This window comes from Hibiscus syriacus, unplaced genomic scaffold (assembly GCF_006381635.1).
Source record: "Hibiscus syriacus cultivar Baekdansim isolate YM2019G1 unplaced genomic scaffold, ASM638163v2 tig00005929_pilon, whole genome shotgun sequence".
Lineage (NCBI taxonomy): Eukaryota > Viridiplantae > Streptophyta > Magnoliopsida > Malvales > Malvaceae > Hibiscus > Hibiscus syriacus.
This window is the reverse complement of record NW_024062071.1, coordinates 575,827-595,041: the sequence shown is the minus strand read 5'-3', so window position 1 is coordinate 595,041 and position 19,215 is coordinate 575,827. Positions and strand designations below refer to the sequence as shown.

The 19,215-nt window shown below is 32.6% G+C and overlaps 3 protein-coding genes across 5 annotated transcripts; 2 read left to right on the top strand and 1 right to left on the bottom strand.

The window, feature by feature from the left end:
* Positions 1-2,901: 2,901 nt before the first annotated feature.
* Positions 2,902-5,386, top strand: LOC120200178 (general transcription factor IIE subunit 2-like). Of its 2 annotated transcripts, none has more exons than XM_039201080.1 (5): positions 2,902-3,006; positions 3,304-3,603; positions 4,405-4,536; positions 4,639-4,755; positions 4,927-5,386. In XM_039201080.1, the coding sequence occupies exons 2-5, from the start codon at positions 3,340-3,342 to the stop codon at positions 5,266-5,268; spliced, it is 855 nt and encodes a 284-aa protein (XP_039057011.1). In that variant the 5' UTR covers positions 2,902-3,006; positions 3,304-3,339; the 3' UTR covers positions 5,269-5,386. The 2 variants fall into 2 exon arrangements, with proteins under 2 accessions (XP_039057011.1, XP_039057012.1); XM_039201081.1 differs by having other exon boundaries at positions 2,910-3,006; positions 3,297-3,603.
* Positions 5,387-10,677: 5,291 nt separating this feature from the next.
* Positions 10,678-11,774, bottom strand: LOC120200022 (LIM domain-containing protein PLIM2c-like). 2 transcript variants are annotated; one of them, XM_039200967.1, is made up of 5 exons: positions 11,548-11,774; positions 11,384-11,474; positions 11,275-11,297; positions 11,095-11,184; positions 10,678-10,974 (listed from the first exon to the last, which is right to left on the bottom strand). In XM_039200967.1, the coding sequence occupies exons 1-5, from the start codon at positions 11,680-11,682 to the stop codon at positions 10,693-10,695; spliced, it is 621 nt and encodes a 206-aa protein (XP_039056898.1). In that variant the 5' UTR covers positions 11,683-11,774; the 3' UTR covers positions 10,678-10,692. The 2 variants fall into 2 exon arrangements, with proteins under 2 accessions (XP_039056898.1, XP_039056899.1); XM_039200968.1 differs by having other exon boundaries at positions 11,275-11,294.
* Positions 11,775-16,571: 4,797 nt separating this feature from the next.
* Positions 16,572-17,961, top strand: LOC120200047 (glutathione S-transferase T1-like). The gene is made up of 6 exons (XM_039200988.1): positions 16,572-16,636; positions 16,743-16,816; positions 16,911-16,971; positions 17,060-17,113; positions 17,354-17,433; positions 17,541-17,961. Exons 1-6 carry the CDS (start codon positions 16,572-16,574, stop codon positions 17,822-17,824), a joined length of 618 nt encoding a protein of 205 aa, XP_039056919.1. The 3' UTR covers positions 17,825-17,961.
* The last annotated feature ends 1,254 nt before the right edge of the window (positions 17,962-19,215 follow it).

The window sequence follows — 19,215 nt, the reverse complement described above, 5'->3', positions numbered from 1 at the left end:
CCACCCCAGTTGTCTTCGTCTCTCCCCGTGCTGATTCCAATGCTCTAAATCAATCGATCAATCATATATATAACTCATCTAGATAAAGGGTAAGTTTTAAACTAGTCCAATAAGCATGCAATCATAACAAGAATGATGCTCCTAACAATAACATAATAATGAACCGATTATAATAAAAATATCTCCTTTGTTTAAAACATTAGTGTATTTAACATCATCATGTTCCACCGACATTTCTTCTAAATGAATGTCATATATAAATACATGTCTTCAAATAATATTTAGGATAAAGTACAGAAATGGTCCCCTGACTATATGATATTACTTTAGTAAGTCCCTCAACTATTAAAAGTTGTAAAATGATCCTCCGACTATAGAGTGTTGCTTTGTTTAGTCCATCGACTATTAAAAGTTACAAAATGATCAACCGACTATTAATTATGTTCCAAACTTATCCTTTTATGTTAAAATATTGATGATATTCTGAGTTGAACATTAGCGGTCTAACTGTGATATAATAAAATCTGATCCAAGAATCTCAAACACTATTATATCCTAGTCATCATGTTAACATCTAACTTAGACAACCGTCAATTTTTAACGAAAAATGACGAGTTTGAAATATAATGAATGGTCGGATGATCATTCTGTAACTTTTAATAGTCGATAGACTTAATAGAGCAACGTTCTATAGTCAAAAGATTATTTTGTAACTTTTAATAATTGAGTGTCTTAATAAAGCGATACTATATAGTCGAGAAACCGTTTGTGTAGTTTACCCTAATATTTAACATTGTTACGTTCAATCAATAATATTTTTATAATCAAATAATAATGATTAAACTTGACTCAACTAGTAAGTATTATTGGACCTAAAGTTTTAGGTTTGAGCCTCATCCGTATTTTCATTTTTACTTTAAAGATTAATTTATTGAATAATTAAATTATTTTATATTAAAATAATGATTAAATCGACAAAATGAAGAAGAAACATGCAAAGATTGTGGATGAACATGATTGTCCAAATAAGCTTCGGATCCGGACTCTATGTTGGTTTCAAACTAGACTTTCGGGTATAAGATAAGATTGATTTCAAGCTCAAATCGAAGTCGATTTGATTTAAGCATTAATCGAACTTTGATTAAGTTGAACTCAAATAACTTATGATATGTCTTGTCTCATTTCTATCCCTAATTGTATAAATATAAATACGCAATAAAGTTAACAAATAAGCTATAGTACACAAATGAAAAGAATAACGTGCCACATCTACTACCTCAATAATGAATGATTAAGTGATTAATTTATTATAAATAAATAAAATAAATATTTTTTTCATTATTTTTGAATTATAAATAGAAAAAAAAGTGAAACTTGTTAAAATTTTTATAATCAACTACCAAACCCTACATTTTTACCTTTAATTAAATTTTAAATGAATTATATGGTCACGGATTACTCTAAAAATTTAAAACGTAAAATTAAATTGAGTAAACTATATATTTAGTATCTAAACTATCAATTTTGTTCCATTTTAGTACCTAAACTTTCATTTTTTTAAAACCGTACCTAATGTTTACTTTTTGTTTAATTTTAGTACCCATTGTTAACTTTTTGTTTCATTTTGGTATCCCGCTATTAATTTTTTGTTTTATTTTAGTACCTAAATTTTAACAGCGGGTACTAAAATGAAACAAAAAAGTAAGCGTTAGGTATGATTTTGAAAATTCAAAGTTTAAGTACTAAAATGTAATAAAATTAATAGTTTAGGTAATAAATATGTACTTTACCTAATTTAATTTTAGATAAGGGTAAATTACAAATTTGGTAATTGAACTTTCATACGATTCCTATTTTACTCACTGTACTTTCAAAATTTTCAATTTACTCACTAAACTTTATGAATTGAACTTTTTTGTCACTCCACTTTATATCACTAACAACTTATTGACGTGAAATTTTTTAATATTAAACATGTCACATCAGATTTCTACATAATAATAATAATAATAAGGGTAAATTATAAATTTGATAACTGAATTTTCATATGATTCCTATTTTACTCACCGTACTTTCAAAATTTTCAATTTTGCTCACTCAACTCTATAGATTGAGTTTTTAGCCGGGGGAGATGAACGAACACGAGGTGGCCGAAAAACAACGTCGAACTTAGGCAGTTACGATGAGAGGGTAAATCGACTGGGTTTTGGTCGGAAAGAGGAGAGAACTTTAGCAGTGGCGGCGATGAGACGAACGGACGACCAGGGTGGCCGAAAATTGACGAAAATTAATGGGAAGCTTTGGTTTCCCAACGAACCTTCGACGATTTCTATACGACGAACGCGGAGAGCCTTGACAATCGACCACTAGGGTTTTGGTCGCAGTGGCTTGACACTCACATCAATACTAACGGTGACGGTCACCGTCCAATCGGTGTGAGCCACCGCTGATCAGAGATGGTTTCAACGATGAGGATAATGGATAATGGTGGATGATCGTTGAAGATGAGAAATTTAACAACAGATTGACCAAAAAAACAATTTATAAAGTTGAGTGAGTAAAATAGGAACCATATGAAAGTTTAGTTATCAAATTTGTAATTTACTCTTATTTTAACGATTAAAAAATTATTTTTCTAAGACACATCATAACGACATGAGAAATTTAACGACAGAGTGACAAAAAAAAAACTCAATCTATAAAGTTGAGTGAGGAAATTGAAATTTTTGAAAGTACGATGAGTAAAATAGAAATCATATGAAAGTTTAGTTACAAATTTGTAGTTTACCCTTTAGATAAATGTTTTAGTGAAAAATAATAATAAATAAAAGAAAAAGGCACTTCGGAGAAAGCTCTTCGTCGTGGAAAGAGGTTTACGATCACATCCCTACATTGTTACTTATTTATTTTCGAGGACCTCGCCCAACTATGTAAAACAAAAGGGGAAGTGAAGTACCCAAAAACCCCAAGCGAGAGAAGAGAAAGCAAAGGCATACAAACTCGAGGGTCTGGGTTCCTTCCTCTTTTAGTGTATTCTATTGATTGAATTATTGCTTTTCTTTAATGAAAAAAGCGTTTCAAATCGCAATTTTTGACTGATAAAAAGTTAGGGTTTTATTTTTTATAGATGCTTATGTTGAGAATTCAATTATATTATGAAATTTATCTGGTAGAGTCATGGAATTTTGATTCATGGTAGCTTCGTAGAATAAAAAATTGGGATTTTGTTGAATTTTTTTATCACATAGCATACCGGCGAGCCCTTTTGATTTTTTTTTCTTCTCGAAATTGTTTAGTCTCCAGGTTTGGGAGCTCTGACGGTTGAGAAGATTTTGAGCTATGGCTTTGCAAGAGAAATTGGATAGCTTTAAACGTCAGCAGGAGAAGTGTCAGTCGATGCTCTCCAACATTGCTGCCAAATCATCATCCAGGAGCAACGCGACCGCGAGATCGGCACCCGCTGCTGCCTCGCCCTTGCCCATTGCAAGGCCTTCTGCACCTATCAAATTCTCCAATGATACCGAGAGGCTCCAGCATATTAACAGCATCAGGAAAGCTCCTGTTGGAGCTCAGATGAAGCGTGTTATTGACATTCTTTTTCAGGTTTTTATAAACCTTTATGATTTAATCTTTATGCGTTTGATGCTATAATCAGAGTATTTACCTTGTTAACATGCGTAGAAGATCTTTATTGTTGTGAGTATCCTTGGTAAAGTAATGTTTTGCTGGCTTGGAGCATGAATCTGTCATGCAGCAAAAAATTGATGGCAATGTTCATACAAATGCTAGATGAAGGAGAAATCCTTGTACAAACTTTAGTCTTTTAAAGTTTCCTGCTCCTGGTCCCGATTATTGTGTACATTCTGTGCTGTTTTCTACTGTTATTCTCATCGCATTGAAGTTGCGATAGTTTTACCCTGCATTTCTCATGGTTGGTAATTCGAGCAAATTCAATCATGTTTTAGAATTTTTTTGAGAGTAGTGGATTCAAGTTTTTCTGGGGTCAGAGTTTGGAATAGTAACCAGTAGGTCCTTAAAGGAGCGCTGTTATATTCCTTCGTAACCTTTTTAAGTTGAAACGGGTCGGTGTTCTTTACTGTATCAGAAACATTATTCAATGTGTCTAGGAAGCTCGGGTGTGGGATTCTATTATATTATTTATCCTCGAGTAGTTATGTTGATGGTTTGATTTTACATCAAAGAACGGCCAGGGACTTGAGATTTTATGGTGTATTCACTTTCCTGGATCTTGAAAAAAGTGCTACTTGACGTTTCTATGGATTGTTCACATGTTTGTTTCTGCTGACATTACTATCATGTTATTTAGAAGATAATTAGTGATAATCGCTTTGTAAGGAGCTGAAAATTTTAATTAGGCTGTAATATATGCATTGATGGTTGCAGACAAGGCAAGCGTACACACCCGAACAGATCAATGAAGCATGTTATGTTGACGTCAACGGAAACCAAGATGTCTTTGAGGGCTTGAGGAAAAATCCTAAAGTAAATTTTGATGGAAAGCGCTTCTCTTACAAGGTGACGTTTACTTAGTTGATGTTCTGGCCTTATGATAGACTTGCTCTTTTTTGTTCTCAGCATGTATATAATAACAAGCATTGCCATATGTTATCCTTACAGGCTAAGCACAATGTAAAGAACAAGAACGAACTTCTTGTTTTGATTCGGAAATTTATTGAAGGTATTGCTGTAATTGATCTGAAGGATGCATATCCTAATGTGATGGAAAACTTGCAGGTATAAATAAGTTTATATTTTCCTTCACTTCCTACTACTATTAAGTCAGACTTAAGTTTCCATATCCGATCTTGTTAGATAATTGAACTTCATAAAAGCAACGAGTGTAGCATGTCATGTGGGATATGCTATTTAAATATGCAAATATGCTTCTTCTTGTTCTTTTTGTAGGCTCTGAAAGCTGCGGGTCAGATCTGGCTGTTATGGAACTTTGACTCTCAGGAAGACATTGCCTTCCCAAATGATCCGAGGGTACCTATCAAGGTGGACGATGACTTTAAAGAATTATTCCGGTCAATCGAATTGCCACGAGACATGCTCGACATTGAGAAGGATCTCCAGAAGAATGGAATGAAACCTGCTACGAACACAGCGAAAAGAAGAGCTGCCGCCCAAGTGCAGGGCATTTCCTCCAAGCCCAAGCGTAAGCTGAAGAACAAGGAGTTCTCCAAGAAGGCTAAACTTACCAATGCGCATCTTCCTGAACTGTTCCAGAATCTGAAAAATTCCTGAACCCAGAATGGGGTTGATGAACAGCTCTACGTATTCACTTGTATTTATATATAAACATACACCAAGCTAGCAACAAAGATTGATCTGTTTTGTAATGATAAGAGTATTTACATTTTCATATTTTGTTTCATTCTTCTGCACGCTTTGAAACTTGAATCTTCATATGATCATATCTGAGCGTGATAATACTTCTTATTAATAAATTACATGAATGGCGTGTTTGGTTCGGGAAATGTGGAATTACCGGGGGAATGGAATCTACATTCCCCCGTTTGGTTGGCCGGTAATTTCATTTCCGGTAATGTTTTATTACCAACAGTGGATTTTTGTGGTATATTACCGGGAATGTCATTACCCTCATTCCCTTAGGAATTATTGGATTATCGGTGTTTTGGATTAAAATGCCTTTAATTTTTTTTCTTCAAAAATATCCTTCTGTCATTGAATAATAAAAATTCTACGAAGATTAAATTATAAATTTATGCTTAAACTATTTTAGATTTACAAAAAAATTCTATAATTAAAATTTTATATGAAGTTCAGGGGTTAAAATAAAATTTTACCCTTTTATTAAACATTTTTATATTTTCAATTTTGTAAAAAAAAATATTTAAATTTTATGAATTTAAATTTTTTAAAGAAAAATATATAAATATCTTATAGTAATATTATAGTAGAATTCAACTTGTTAAAAAATAAATATATAATAAGGACAATTTGGTCAAATATACATTCTAATAATCTTTTATTCCTTTAACCAAACACGGTAATCTTACATTCCTGCTAAACCAACCAAACATAAAATACAACATTCTCAGTAATCATATTCTCTAATAATCTTTTATTTCTACTGATAATCTTACATTCCGTGAACCAAACGCACCCGAACATTATAATATAGTATACGCGACAAACATGAGTACAAGATCGAGTAGTTTGTACTTCTGTTGTTTCCTATCTTGTGTTTTAGATATATATTCATACAAAACACTCATAATTCTAATCAAAATATCTTTTTGACAAAAAGACATTAGAGATCTATGCACTTTTAAGAAAATTGAGGTCCTTGGTCCTTGTACTTTTTAAAAAAATTAGATAGGGTCCTTATATTATTTTATCTCTTAATATGACCATTTAACTCTGAAAACAAACATAATGTAATTTTTTGACTACTCTTTTCGTTGTTTGATTGTTATGATATTAACATGACAATTTTACGATGCTGATGTGATAATTCATCTAGGCTCTAGCATGTTTGAGCTACTAATTTAGCTCATATGTCATGATATTTGTAACATTATCAACCACCATGGATTGTCATATTAACACAATGAACCGTCATGTCAACACTGTGAATTATTATACTAATACCATAACGATTAACGACGAAAAACATTGGTCAAAAGGTCATATTAGACTTATTTTCTAAGTTGAATGGTCCATTAAAAAAATAATACAAAGATCACATTTTTTTATTAAAGTACATATATATTTCTTTTTCTACAATTCAAATTGAACATGTGTATATACGTTTGGGTGTTATGATTTGCTAGTCAACACAACTCATCTATGAATTATAAAAATAAATATAGAGCTTCATCTTATTGATAGCAGTTGCATGTATACATAATTAATCATGTTCCTATGGCTTTAATTTATTCATGGAAATAACATCAAAGAAAGCCACCAAAAAGTGGGTTTGACCTCTAAAACAATAATAAAAATAAAATAAAACGAAGATCTAAAAAGTAGCACACTTCATCAATTCTTCCTCAAAATATGTAAACTTTTAGTCGGTGGCCGTTTCTTCTTCATCATCATCACCATGTTCCCACTTTACACGGCGCGGAACCACCACCAACCGCCGCGAATGACAGTGTCTGTTATACTAAAATACATATACATGACTGCTAAGGAAAAAGGAAAGGAAAGAACAAAGAACTGAACTATTATTATCATCTAATCAGTTGTGGAGAGGGTTCGGTCCTCCGGGAACTGTCCGATACGAAACTTCATAAACCGGTCGACTCTCCGGAGATTTTGCTGCCGGTAAATGCTGCCATGTCGAGAAGCTCGCCGTCGTTGGTTTCCCTTCAGCTTCATTTATTAGGCTTCGATGGGTGTAACGACAACTCGAGAGGTTGATGGAGGAAAGTGTGATCGTGAAGAAGATGAACACGAACTTGAGGTTGAAGATGATCATTGTTGTGATGATGATGATAACGGGGAGATGAACCGTAAGATGATTCTGGAAATGGGTTGAGGTTGAAGATGAAGGTGTGGACAGTGTTTTCATATGGACCAATGAATCAAGCTACTATATATATATAACATGTAAGCTAAAACTAGTTATATTAATTTTCTTGTACTGACAGAAACGCCCTTCAAATTTGGCTGAATCTAGTCAATCTACCCATTATGAAACAGTGAAGATAGACTAAATCGGTCCTTTTCAGTTTGGTGGAGTGTTAACTTGAAGAACTGTTCTGTGCGTTGACTTTACACTTTTGAATCGGTGTTGATGACAATTTGGATTTTTATTCTATTTCTAAGATTAAATTAGAATATCAATGGAGCCAGTTCAAATGTTAAACAACTTGATATCGTTTAAGTAAGGTCTTAAGTTTGAGTCTTTGTGTTTGTAAAAAATCAACGCTGGGAGACTCACCCACCAAAACCAGGTGTACGACTTGAGTCGGTCCAGATTAATCAAAGCGAAGCCTTGTAACTGAAGGACAAAAAAATAAATTAGAATAAAATATATTAGAGTAGAGTACATTTTATCAGTTTGTCAAATTATTCATATTTATTATCTAATATTCTCGTAGGTTATAGATTATACATCAACTAGGAATATTCTAATTCTTCTCCTTCACCTCCTTCTAATTAAGATTAAGACTATATTTATAATTTATCAACAAAAAAAAGAAGTAAAAATAAAGCTACTAGAGTTCATTGAATTATTTTTACCTGATTATTTTGATAATTTAATTTAAAAAAATAAAAATAGTTAGATGATCAAACATAAATACAAAAATAGATAACGTACCAAATAGATAATTCACCAAAATAGTCAAAATTTTGATATTAATAAGTAAAATTTTGATAAATTTAATAACTATTTTATAACAGTTAAATAAAATTTAATGATATTTTTTTAATAATTTGATAAATATAATGATCATTTTATATCAATTCAAAGTTTTAATGATCTTTTTATTCAATTTGAACATAATGTAAGTGATCTTTAGCAGGGACGGACGCATGATTTTATGTTAGGGGTGAATTAAAATTCTAGGGGGACGAAACAAATTTTCAATAAAAAATACATAAAAAATTTAAAATATATGATAATTTTAAATTTTCAGGGGACGACTGCCCGAATCCACCCCTTCGATCTATCCCTAACCTTTAATGTAATTTACCCATTAAAATATTGGTGGTGGTTTACTTCAAGTGAATGATTTCATCATGTGACCGAATCCGACATCGACAAATGGCAGCACCATTGTTTCCTAAATAGTTTTCTATATAACATGTAATGGCATCATCATTATACCATAAATATATTTGTGTTTAATATATACTAGAATATAAATAATATAAAATTTTAAAATTTAAAACTCACCCAATTAAATGATTTTTGTTTCTTTTATTTATTTGATTATAATTTAATTATATTTAGATTAATTCAAATCGAGTTTAAGTTTTAGGATAAAACGCATTTAGTGTCTAGATTACGTCATTACATTGTGGGATCGCATTGTCTGTCTGAACGCAATCACGTTTCTATGAGGAGTTAGATGGTGTTGTAAGTCAATGCTTTGATGATTTTTAAATTACGTTGAAGATTCCAATATTTGTTTATTCATTTGGTGTAATTAATTATAATTAGATATCTGGCTCCACTTTGATTTGAAATAAATTAGTTTTAAACTCCAAAATTCTTGTAAATTATCGCTTAAACTCCTATTACAATCATGATTTTCCGCCCTACTTTTAGTCGCAGTTGAAAACTAGGGGACTTAAACAGCGATTCGACCGAGAGTTGGGTAGTGTTCGACTCATGCTCGTTACAAAATTTTGTTGCTCAACACGACTCTTTTCTCGTTAAGCTCGTTAAATTTTTGCTCGACTCGTGCTCGTTAAGAAAATTTGTTGCTCGCCTAGTTGCTTGTTAAGTTTACCGAATTTTTTTTTTTAACTATAAGTAAAATTTATTAATAACATAGAAAACTTAATATAAACATAAATTAATAAATTTAAACATTTTTTTTTTCAAAAGAGTGGATGAAACAAATTCAAAGTCTAAAAACCAAAGTCTAAAAACCAAAATAACAATTCATTGATACATTAAAATAATAATTAGGGTTTGGTTTTTGGGTGTAGTAAAATAATAATTATTAAATAATAATGTAGTATTTTTAATTATTTATTAGATAATTAATAGATTACTAATTTATCATTTTTATTATATATTAGTAAATTAGTAATTTTTTGAATGAAATAATTTTTCAAGATAACTATTAAAAAGTTATAAAAAATTAACGAGTTGATCACGAACTTATCGAATCGAGTTGGACTTTGCTCGACTCAACTCGTTAAGGCCTCGAGTCGAGTTTGAGTCGAGTCAACTCGATTCGAGCTTTTATCAAGTTTTGACCGAATCAAGTTTGACCTGCTCACGAGCTGTTCAACTCATTAAACACCCTTATTGAAAACCATCATTTTTATGACTTTTGCAATTACTATAAGCACTAATAAATTATTTCGTTATCTTTAATTCTTTAATCGATTTAATTTTAAAAAAAATCTTTAATACTTGTAAAAGTAAACACAAAAAAATTATCAATTTTTAAGAGTTTAGAAACTTTCTTAGATTTGAAAAGTTTGAGTGATTATTTAAATCTTCGAATATGGAGAAGTATAACCTCATCAAACAACGATCGATAAAAGATTCATTGGATTAATGAAAATATAATGCGAGAATGAAAAGAAAAAAAAGAAGAAACAATAATAAAAAAACGAAATTGAAAGAAAAAAAAAAGAGATCGATCACATAAGAAGAAAAAATTCAGATGGTGAAAAATATTATTTATGAAATTACAATACAAGTTTATATACAATCCCAAATAATGTCAAACTATAATTAAAATTACTTGTTATAAAGTAAAATCGAATATTTAAAAATTAAAATATATTCAATTTATATCAAAATAAATTCGAAGAAATGAATCTGTGCAACTATATTAATAAGACATAGACTTCAAATCAAAATAAAATCTCCGCACAAATGAATTCAAAGGGATGCAGGCATACAGCAATCTTGATTTCCGTACGATAATACTGTGATCAAACACCCCAATACTGAGATTTTAAAGCTCGTTAATGTCCCATGGCGGTTCAAGTTTTAAAGCATTCCCATCATTGGTCATGCTCCTCGGCAGTTTGAGCCTCGGTTTCCGTGCTCGTCACTTCGTTATCGTCCCCTTTCGATTCTGAATCGGCTTCTCCGGCGGACGGTTTCTTCATCGAAGTCGTCTTGGTGAGGTGACTGTAACTGCCTGTCTCCTTGAACAGCTGTGAAAAGTGGTGCTTGCAATAGAGGAAGCCATCTAATGCTGCATATGAAGATGTTGTAAGGAAGCAACCTCCATGTGCACACCTGAAGCAATTTTTATGATATATTTCTCCCTCCACAGTCACCTGTTAATATATCCCGGATTCATTAATGTACACGAACATGTTTGAGAATATATTAGACACGAAAATCCGACATGAATATATATATAAAAAAGATTAAAAATACGAATCTAGTTAGTAGACCTTCTCCAATGGGTAGCAAGTTTTCTTGCAAACTCCACATTTCTCTTGAGTGCCGGAGAACATGGCTGCAACTTTGCTTGGAGCCCTTTGCTGTACAAATAAAACAATACGATTCGAACATATGAATAATCACATCAACATAGTAAAGAATACGAAATTTCAAGAAATTTTCGAGTTTACCAGTCCATTTGGCTTAGGTTTATCTGAAAAATCATTAAAAGAACATTATTAGAGAATCAAATGTGAATGTTAATACCAATGCAATTAAAGAGTTTTTTTTTCTCGTCACCTTTGGATGTATAAGTGCCAGTCGCCTTGCAGACTTGCTCAAAGTGAGGCTTGCAATAAAGGACACCATCCCTTGCACAATAGGTGCTCACCTGTATACAGTAGTAAATACGCGTATAAATACTGTACATGTGTACGTATATATGTATGTATACGTAAACGTACAACGAGGAGTCCATTGCATTTGCTGCATCTGAAGCAAGTCTTGTGATAAGGGACTCCATCAGCAGATGTCATGTCGTAGAAATGAACAGTCTTATCACAAGATCTGCATTTCTCTGTTGTCCCACTGAATGCCATATCCTTCTTGATAAGAAAACCTTAGGCGCAGATGGCAAAGAAAGAAGGAAAACAAAATAAAGAAGAAGAAGAAAGAGAATAGGGTTTGTGGAAGACAACGAGAGTGAGTTGTTTGATCTCGACCTCGAACCATTGATATAGGAATCCGATTCAACTAAGGGTCATTGCATGCATGTAATTTCGAACTTTCTTTACTTAGTAAATGCTAAAGGCAATCATAAACTAGGGTTGAAATTGAGTCGATGATATGAATCGAGGTTACGCAATGAAAGGTCCATCCCTAAATAACACACTAAGAATAGGGTTTCGTTTTCATGAAAGAACGGACGTGCAAGCTTATTGCTGACCCAGTTTCCATCAATCAAATATATATTATTTAGATTTAATTAAATTTGTAATATACAAATAAACATATCTTTAACTCAACAAAATAATAGATTTAAGATTTATGGTTGAAGTTTTAAGGTTTAAGATTTAGGATTTGAGGTTTGAGGGAGGGGTTTTAGGTTTGAGATTTTAGGTTTTGAAATTTGGGATCGGAGCAAAAGTAGATATTGTTTTACTGTAAGCTAAAAGATATTTATTTATAGTTTATACATTTTAATTAAATTTAAACTATTTATTTATTTTAATCTAATAGTTATAAATTAGTGTAAAACTTATTAGTTTTATATAGTGTAAGTGAATCTATTCCATATATGTATTCGAATTTCATCACATTCATTTTTATTAATTTTATACAAATATTTTTACTTTAATACTGAAAATTTAATTTGTAGCCCCCTAGACCCAGCATAGGAGTTACAACTGAATCAGGGTGGCTATGTTGATCACATATACGATTTACGAATGAACATTTTTATTAAGTCGTTTTGAAAAAATGTTTACCGAATAAAAAATAAAAAATATACTCATGCCACATTTTAAGAAGGTTGAAAAGTAAATATTAAACCGCATACAGTGTATAATTGAGACCATACTTCTGATAACCAAACTGGTCATATATCTAGATAATCTGAAAAATAAAGACAAAAACAGAGTGAGCTACAAGACTCAATGTGTCATCTAAAATTTAACCAGGTAATACCGCAGCGTAGAAAAATTCAAGTATAAAATAATAAACAAAATAATAATCGATCAATATTAGAATTTAGATATTTTACCAGCAGAATGTCTCAATAGAAATTCACAACCTTACCTTTCGTTCTGAATCAATAGAATATGCACATTACCTTACAAGGAGACATCAAAAACTGAATACCAAAATCAGAATGAGAATTTAGCCCTCAGTTGAGGATCCTAAACAGAGTCAGGACAGAGTTATAATCTCATGTAGATGTCAGAACGGGAAATTTATCCCATGCAGATGTCAGAACGGGGAATTTATCTCATACAGATGTCAGAACGGGGAATAAATCCCATGCAGAATCAGGACGGGGAATAAATCTCATGCAGAATCAAGACATGGATTATGCTCTCCATAGAGGATCTCATGCAGATATCATTAGGGATGGCAATGGGTCGGGTCAGGTTTTTGGGCCACCCGACCCGACCCGAGAAGAAAGGGTTTTTCACCCGTGACCCGACCCGACCCGACGAAATTAAGGTTTCACCCGACCCGACCCGACCCGAATATATGACTTAGAAACCCGACCCGACCCGACCCGAAATTAAAAAAAAAAATTATTCAATGAAAACAGTGACTTAATTGAAAAAAATTATATATGGAGGGACATTATTGTAATTATCCCTAAATATATAGGATAAAATTATATATATTTTTCGGGTCGGGTCGAGTCGGATTTTTTTCACCCTAAACCCGACCCGCCCCGCCCCGAACAGTACATTTAAAAAAAACCCGACCCGACCCGAACCCGAATTTTTTTAAAAAAAAATCCGACCCGATCGGGTCGGGTCGGAACCCGTCGGATTCGGGTTGAGTTGCCATCCCTAGATATCATAAATGCACCAACATGCAAATCAATGGTGATTTCACAGTATTAAGAAGTCATATATATCGCGTATATATATATAATCATATCACAAACATGTTTACAGATAGCAACATATAACATAACACATTAAATATATTGAACACGTCAAGGGGACACACCTATAAGAGAAAAATGCATATCAGTCAAGCCTTACGTTTCCCATGTTAATAGTATTAGGTCCTACGGAATAGGAACCTAAAACAGTACTAGTCTATGAATACATAATCCATAAATCTAAACGGTAAAAGACTATAAAATCACTAAATAATACTTAAGTTTATCTCGAGACAAACATATAGAATCGAACTGAGTTAAGCAAGAATGGTCATTGTCAACTGGTAAATGATGCTGAAAAGCGTGATCACCTTCGAAAATCAATATCAGAAAGTGAGTCCAAAATCCCACAGTTTACTTAATTAAATCATGACTTTAAGCAATAAACGATGTAAAATAGGGCTTTCGGGTTAGAATTTGGTCAAACGGATAACGAAAATGGACTCAATACATTGAAAACATTAAGGTAGGTGGTTTTGGAAAAAGTCAACAGTCAACAGTCAATAGATCAGTCAAACGGTTCTGTGACCGGTTCAGCCAGTCCAAACTATCGGACGAATCCCACAAGCGCAAGGTGGCGCGTGGGAGCACGTGCAGAACTTTATGGTGGCTTAAAAAATACCAAAATTTACAGAAAAATAATTTCAACTACTAGGAATCACTTATCAGGTTAGTTTGCGAAAAAGATCGATGAAGATAGGGTTTTTAGCGAAACTCGAACATTCGAAACTTCACTGATTGCAAACGGTGTTGGTGAATAGGGTCGACAAGATGAATGCAATGGTACCAGAGGTGTTGAACACCTTCTCTCAGTTAGCAACGAATCAAAGAAAAACCAAAAATATTTTGTTGAGAGAGAGAACCGACTAAGGTGCCCATTTTTTTTCCAAAATACTAAGGGGGCGTTTGGATAAGGTTATCTAAGATTACCGGGGGGAATGAAATGTGATTATCGGGGGGAATGGAATGTGATTCCCCCGTTTGGATTGCAAAGATTCCCAACCCCGGTAATAAGTTATTCCCAACAGTGATATTTTGGGGGCTTATTATCGGGAATGTGATTCCCCTTTCCCTTAGGTATTGTTATATTCCTGGCATTTTGGACTAAAATGCCCTTAAAAAGTTTCAAAAATATCTTTCTTCTGTCGTTGAATAAAAAAATTCTACGAAGGTTAAATTGTAAATTTATCCTTAAACTATTTTAGATTTACAAAAAAAAATCCATAATTAAAATTTTATATGAAGTTCAGGAGTTAAAATAAAATTTTACCCTTTCATTAAACCTATTTATCTTTTCAATTGTGTAAAAATATTATATAAATTTTATGAATTTAAATTTTTTTAAAGAAAATATATAAATTAATTATAGTCAAATTCAACTTGTTAAAAAATAAATATATAATAAAGACAATTTAATAAAATATACATTTCAATAATATTTTATTTTTTTAACCAAACACTGTAATCTTACATTCTTGCTAAACAAACCAAACACAACAATGCAACATTCCGAGTAATGTGTTATGCAATGTTACATTCCGGTAATCCTATTCCCGTAAGTAATCTTATATTCCGTGAACCAAACACACCCTAAATAGTAACGGTGAATGCGGGTTTTGGGTATTCAAACCCCAAAATTTATGGGTTAATTATAACCCAAAGCCCCATATTTTAAAAGAGTTCCCAAATAGACTAGTAAACTTATTAGCACTTCAATTTAACCCAATTTTTGGGTATTACATAATTTGTTGAAAATAATTTGATAAATATTTATTACTATAATCCTTCAAATAAATATTATTTTTATTAAAAATCAAATAAAATATGTGTCAAATCATATTATAATCAGAGATTTAAATAATGACGTGCTATCAAAATAACGATCTTTATATAATGGTAAATATACCTTTTAAAATTGTTATTATATAATCGGATACTCGTAATAACCGTAACAACATCGTTAGTATCAAAATCATGATACAACCAACGTAATCGAATACGTAAATGTAATCATAACTTAAATTTATGATCATGATTCAAAAATCATATATTTCTTTATCGTCGTTCATCGAACCACATATACAGGCGTCGTTCAAACATGCATTATTGGCATGCGGCAAAACTTTCAAGATAATGTTCTAGAAAAAATTAATTCACGAGATAAAACACTCCCAAGATTAATTGCTCAAATAAGGTGAAATCCACAGTGTTGGCCGTAGGTCGTCATGTCTTCCCGGCGAGCTACAAGAGATTGCATGTGTCATGCACATCCCAACACGTTGGGCATCCGAGGCCATCCGAACGAGCTATGCGAGGGCATCCGAGGGCAACCGAGCGAGCTATGCGAGGGAATCCGAGGGCAGCCGAGCGAGGCTAGGTCACCCAGAGGGCATGGCGACCTATGTGTTGGGACGTGCATGTGTCATGCAACACGTTCATTCTCTCTGTTTGAGCAAGGGTAGGTCGCCTGGAGTGCATGGCGACCTACGGCCAACACTGTAGATTTCACCCTATTTGAGCAATTAATCTTGGGAGTGCATTAGCTCGTGAATTAATTTCTTTCAGAACATTATCTCGAAAGTTTTGCCATTGGCATGCATAGTGCTCTTTGCTTATATATTTCAACGATGTTGAACTTATCTTTGTCGGAATTCATCACATTCATTGAACCGCATATACACACGTCTTTCAAATTTGCATTGTTGGCGTGCATGGTGCTTTTACATTTGCTTATATTTAAATAGCCACATCATTATTCCCACTAGTTTCTTCTTAGATAAGTGGGAAGAATTTAAACCTGCAGAAGCATAGCAAGCTAAACAAAGAAAAAAGTATAGCGATATGAAGCTAAAAGTGTACTCATATCGCCGATCTCAGCCAGTTCGAGCTGTCATCATCTTCTGCAAGTACTTTTTCTACCTTTTTAGATCTATGTTATCTGTGAGATTTTCTTCTCGTTTGAAATTTTCCTTCACTTTTCCTTTTTTGTTGTTGTTGTTGTTGGTAAATTAGGGTGAATGGTATAGAATTTGAGGAGGTCAGAGTAGATATCGCAAAGCGTGAACATTGTACTCCTGAATTTTCAGGTATTCGATTCTTCACCTTCTTAATTCACTATTCAAATTAATTCAGCAGACTAATGGCTCTGTGTACTTGTTTTGTCCAATCGTTTCGTTGCAGAAATTAATCCCCTGAATCAGCTGCCCGCCATTGTTGATGGAGAATTCAAGCTCTTTGAGAGGTAAATAAGGACCCCTTTTGCCCCCTTTCTTCAAAGATTCCATTACAATTCATTATTTATCTATTTATTTTTGTCGTTGTTGTTGCAGTCATGCCATTCTTATCTATCTTGCTTGTTCATATCCTGGAGTTGCAGACCATTGGTAAGAGCAGTCGCTTGTTCATATTTCTCATCGATGGCTAAACGAATTCGATGGTATGTTAATGGCTCAGTGTTCTATGATGTTAACTAACTCATACGCTAATCTCAAATCCCTAGTCCCTAGAATTTTGAACTGTTGGTCCCTCCTAACATAAAATTCTCAGTACCTTCCTGTTCCTGTGTGACCGAAACGTATGCAGTTGAATCCGATTGTAACGAGTTTTTGCTTCTTTCTTTCGAGGTATCCGTCTGATATTTTCAAGAGAAGCAAGATACACTCGGTGTTGGATTGGCATCACTCCAACTTACGCCGTGGTCCAGGTGCATAATAATTAAACCCTGAAATGCATCAAAATCTCTAGTTCTATTATGCTTGTGTTGTGCTTATGTATATCAGTGCTCCTTTTGAAATTGCTTGTGTTTTACAGTCACAATTGTTCAGAATTCTGTTGTGGCGCCTGTTTTTCACCGTACGTTTAATCCCGAAAGAGTTGCGGAAGGTGAGAAGATCCTGTCCGCAGCTCTATCGAAGATCGAGTCGTTTTGGCTTGAGGGTAACGGACCCTTTTTGCTCGGTGTAAACCAACCATCGATAGCCGATCTTAGCCTCGTTTGTGACATAATGCAACTCGAGCTTTTGGACGAGGCGGATCGGAACAGGTTGTTGGGTCTCTTGACTATTAAAAGTTACAAAATGATTCATCGACTATAGGGAGTTCATTTGTTGAATCTCTTGACTATTAAAGTTATGAAATAATCACTCGACTATTCATTATGTTCCAAACTCGTCATTTTTCGTTAAAAATATAACAGTCGTATGAGTTGGAAGTCGACATGTTGACTGCGATATGATAATCATTTGAGACTATGAGATCAGATTTTATCATATCTCAGTCAGCAAGTTAACGTGCATCTTATATTGTCGTCAAAATTTTAATGAAAAAGAATGGGTTTGCAACATAATTAATAGTCGAGTGATCATTTTGTAACTTTTAATAATCGATGGACTCAACAAAACAATTTCTTATAATTTTTAATAATTAATCAACTCAATAAATTATTGTCTTATAATCAGGAATCGTTTGTGTACTTTATCTAAAAATTAATTAAATTCGAAATACGATTCAATATGAAGATAAAATACCCGGACCCGAGTAGCTTGAGTAACAATGGTATTATGGTAATATATTAAATAAATCAAGCCTGATTCCATTAAAGTCGAAATCGATTTCCTTTATAAAGTTCACCGACATTTAAAAACCTCGCAAAAATACCCTCAAAAAGAAGAAAGCCTTGTTCTGAAATGGTATAGTTTATTAAGGTGATGAATTTTAACTATAAGACTTAAATGAAAGAAAATAGTTTATATAAAAAATATAATTTTAAAAAATCTAATTAAGAAATTATTATCATACCCAAAAATAAATAAATTGAGTAAACTATGCATTTAATATCTAAACTGTTAATTTTAGCTTATTTTAGTACTTAAACTTTCATTTTTTTCAAAATCATAAATAACGTTTAGTTTTTATTTCATTTTAGTTCCCTGTTATTAAAAATTAATGCGTTAGTACATAAACTTTCAGTTTTTTTAAAAAAACTTTTAACGTTAAATTTTGATCACATGTACTAAAATGAAATAAAAACTAAACTTCAGATATAATTGTAAAAAATTTGAAAGTATAAGTACTTAAAGAAATTAAAATTGTTGTTTATCCTTGTTATAACTAGCGTGTTGACTTGGTGAGCCAGACAGCATGCGTGCCTAAAGGAGTGTGAGTTTCGAGCTCAATGTGTACAAACCTTGTTCACTCCTTAGCCTCCCAAAAATAATACATACAAACCCTACAATTTCCCATTATTTTAATTTACCCAAAACGTATCACTTCTTTATTGATTTCAATAACAAAATACAATGCATTAATTTATATTATTTTTTGAATTATATATAGTTATATATAATCATTGTAAACTCGACGGACCAAAATTTAATATTTTTTCCTTTGACCCTTCTTGTCGTTTTAAAGGCTAGTACATTTACGAAATTAAATTATATTTAATTGTGTAAAATATACCCAATCTGACACAATAAATCTTTGTCTA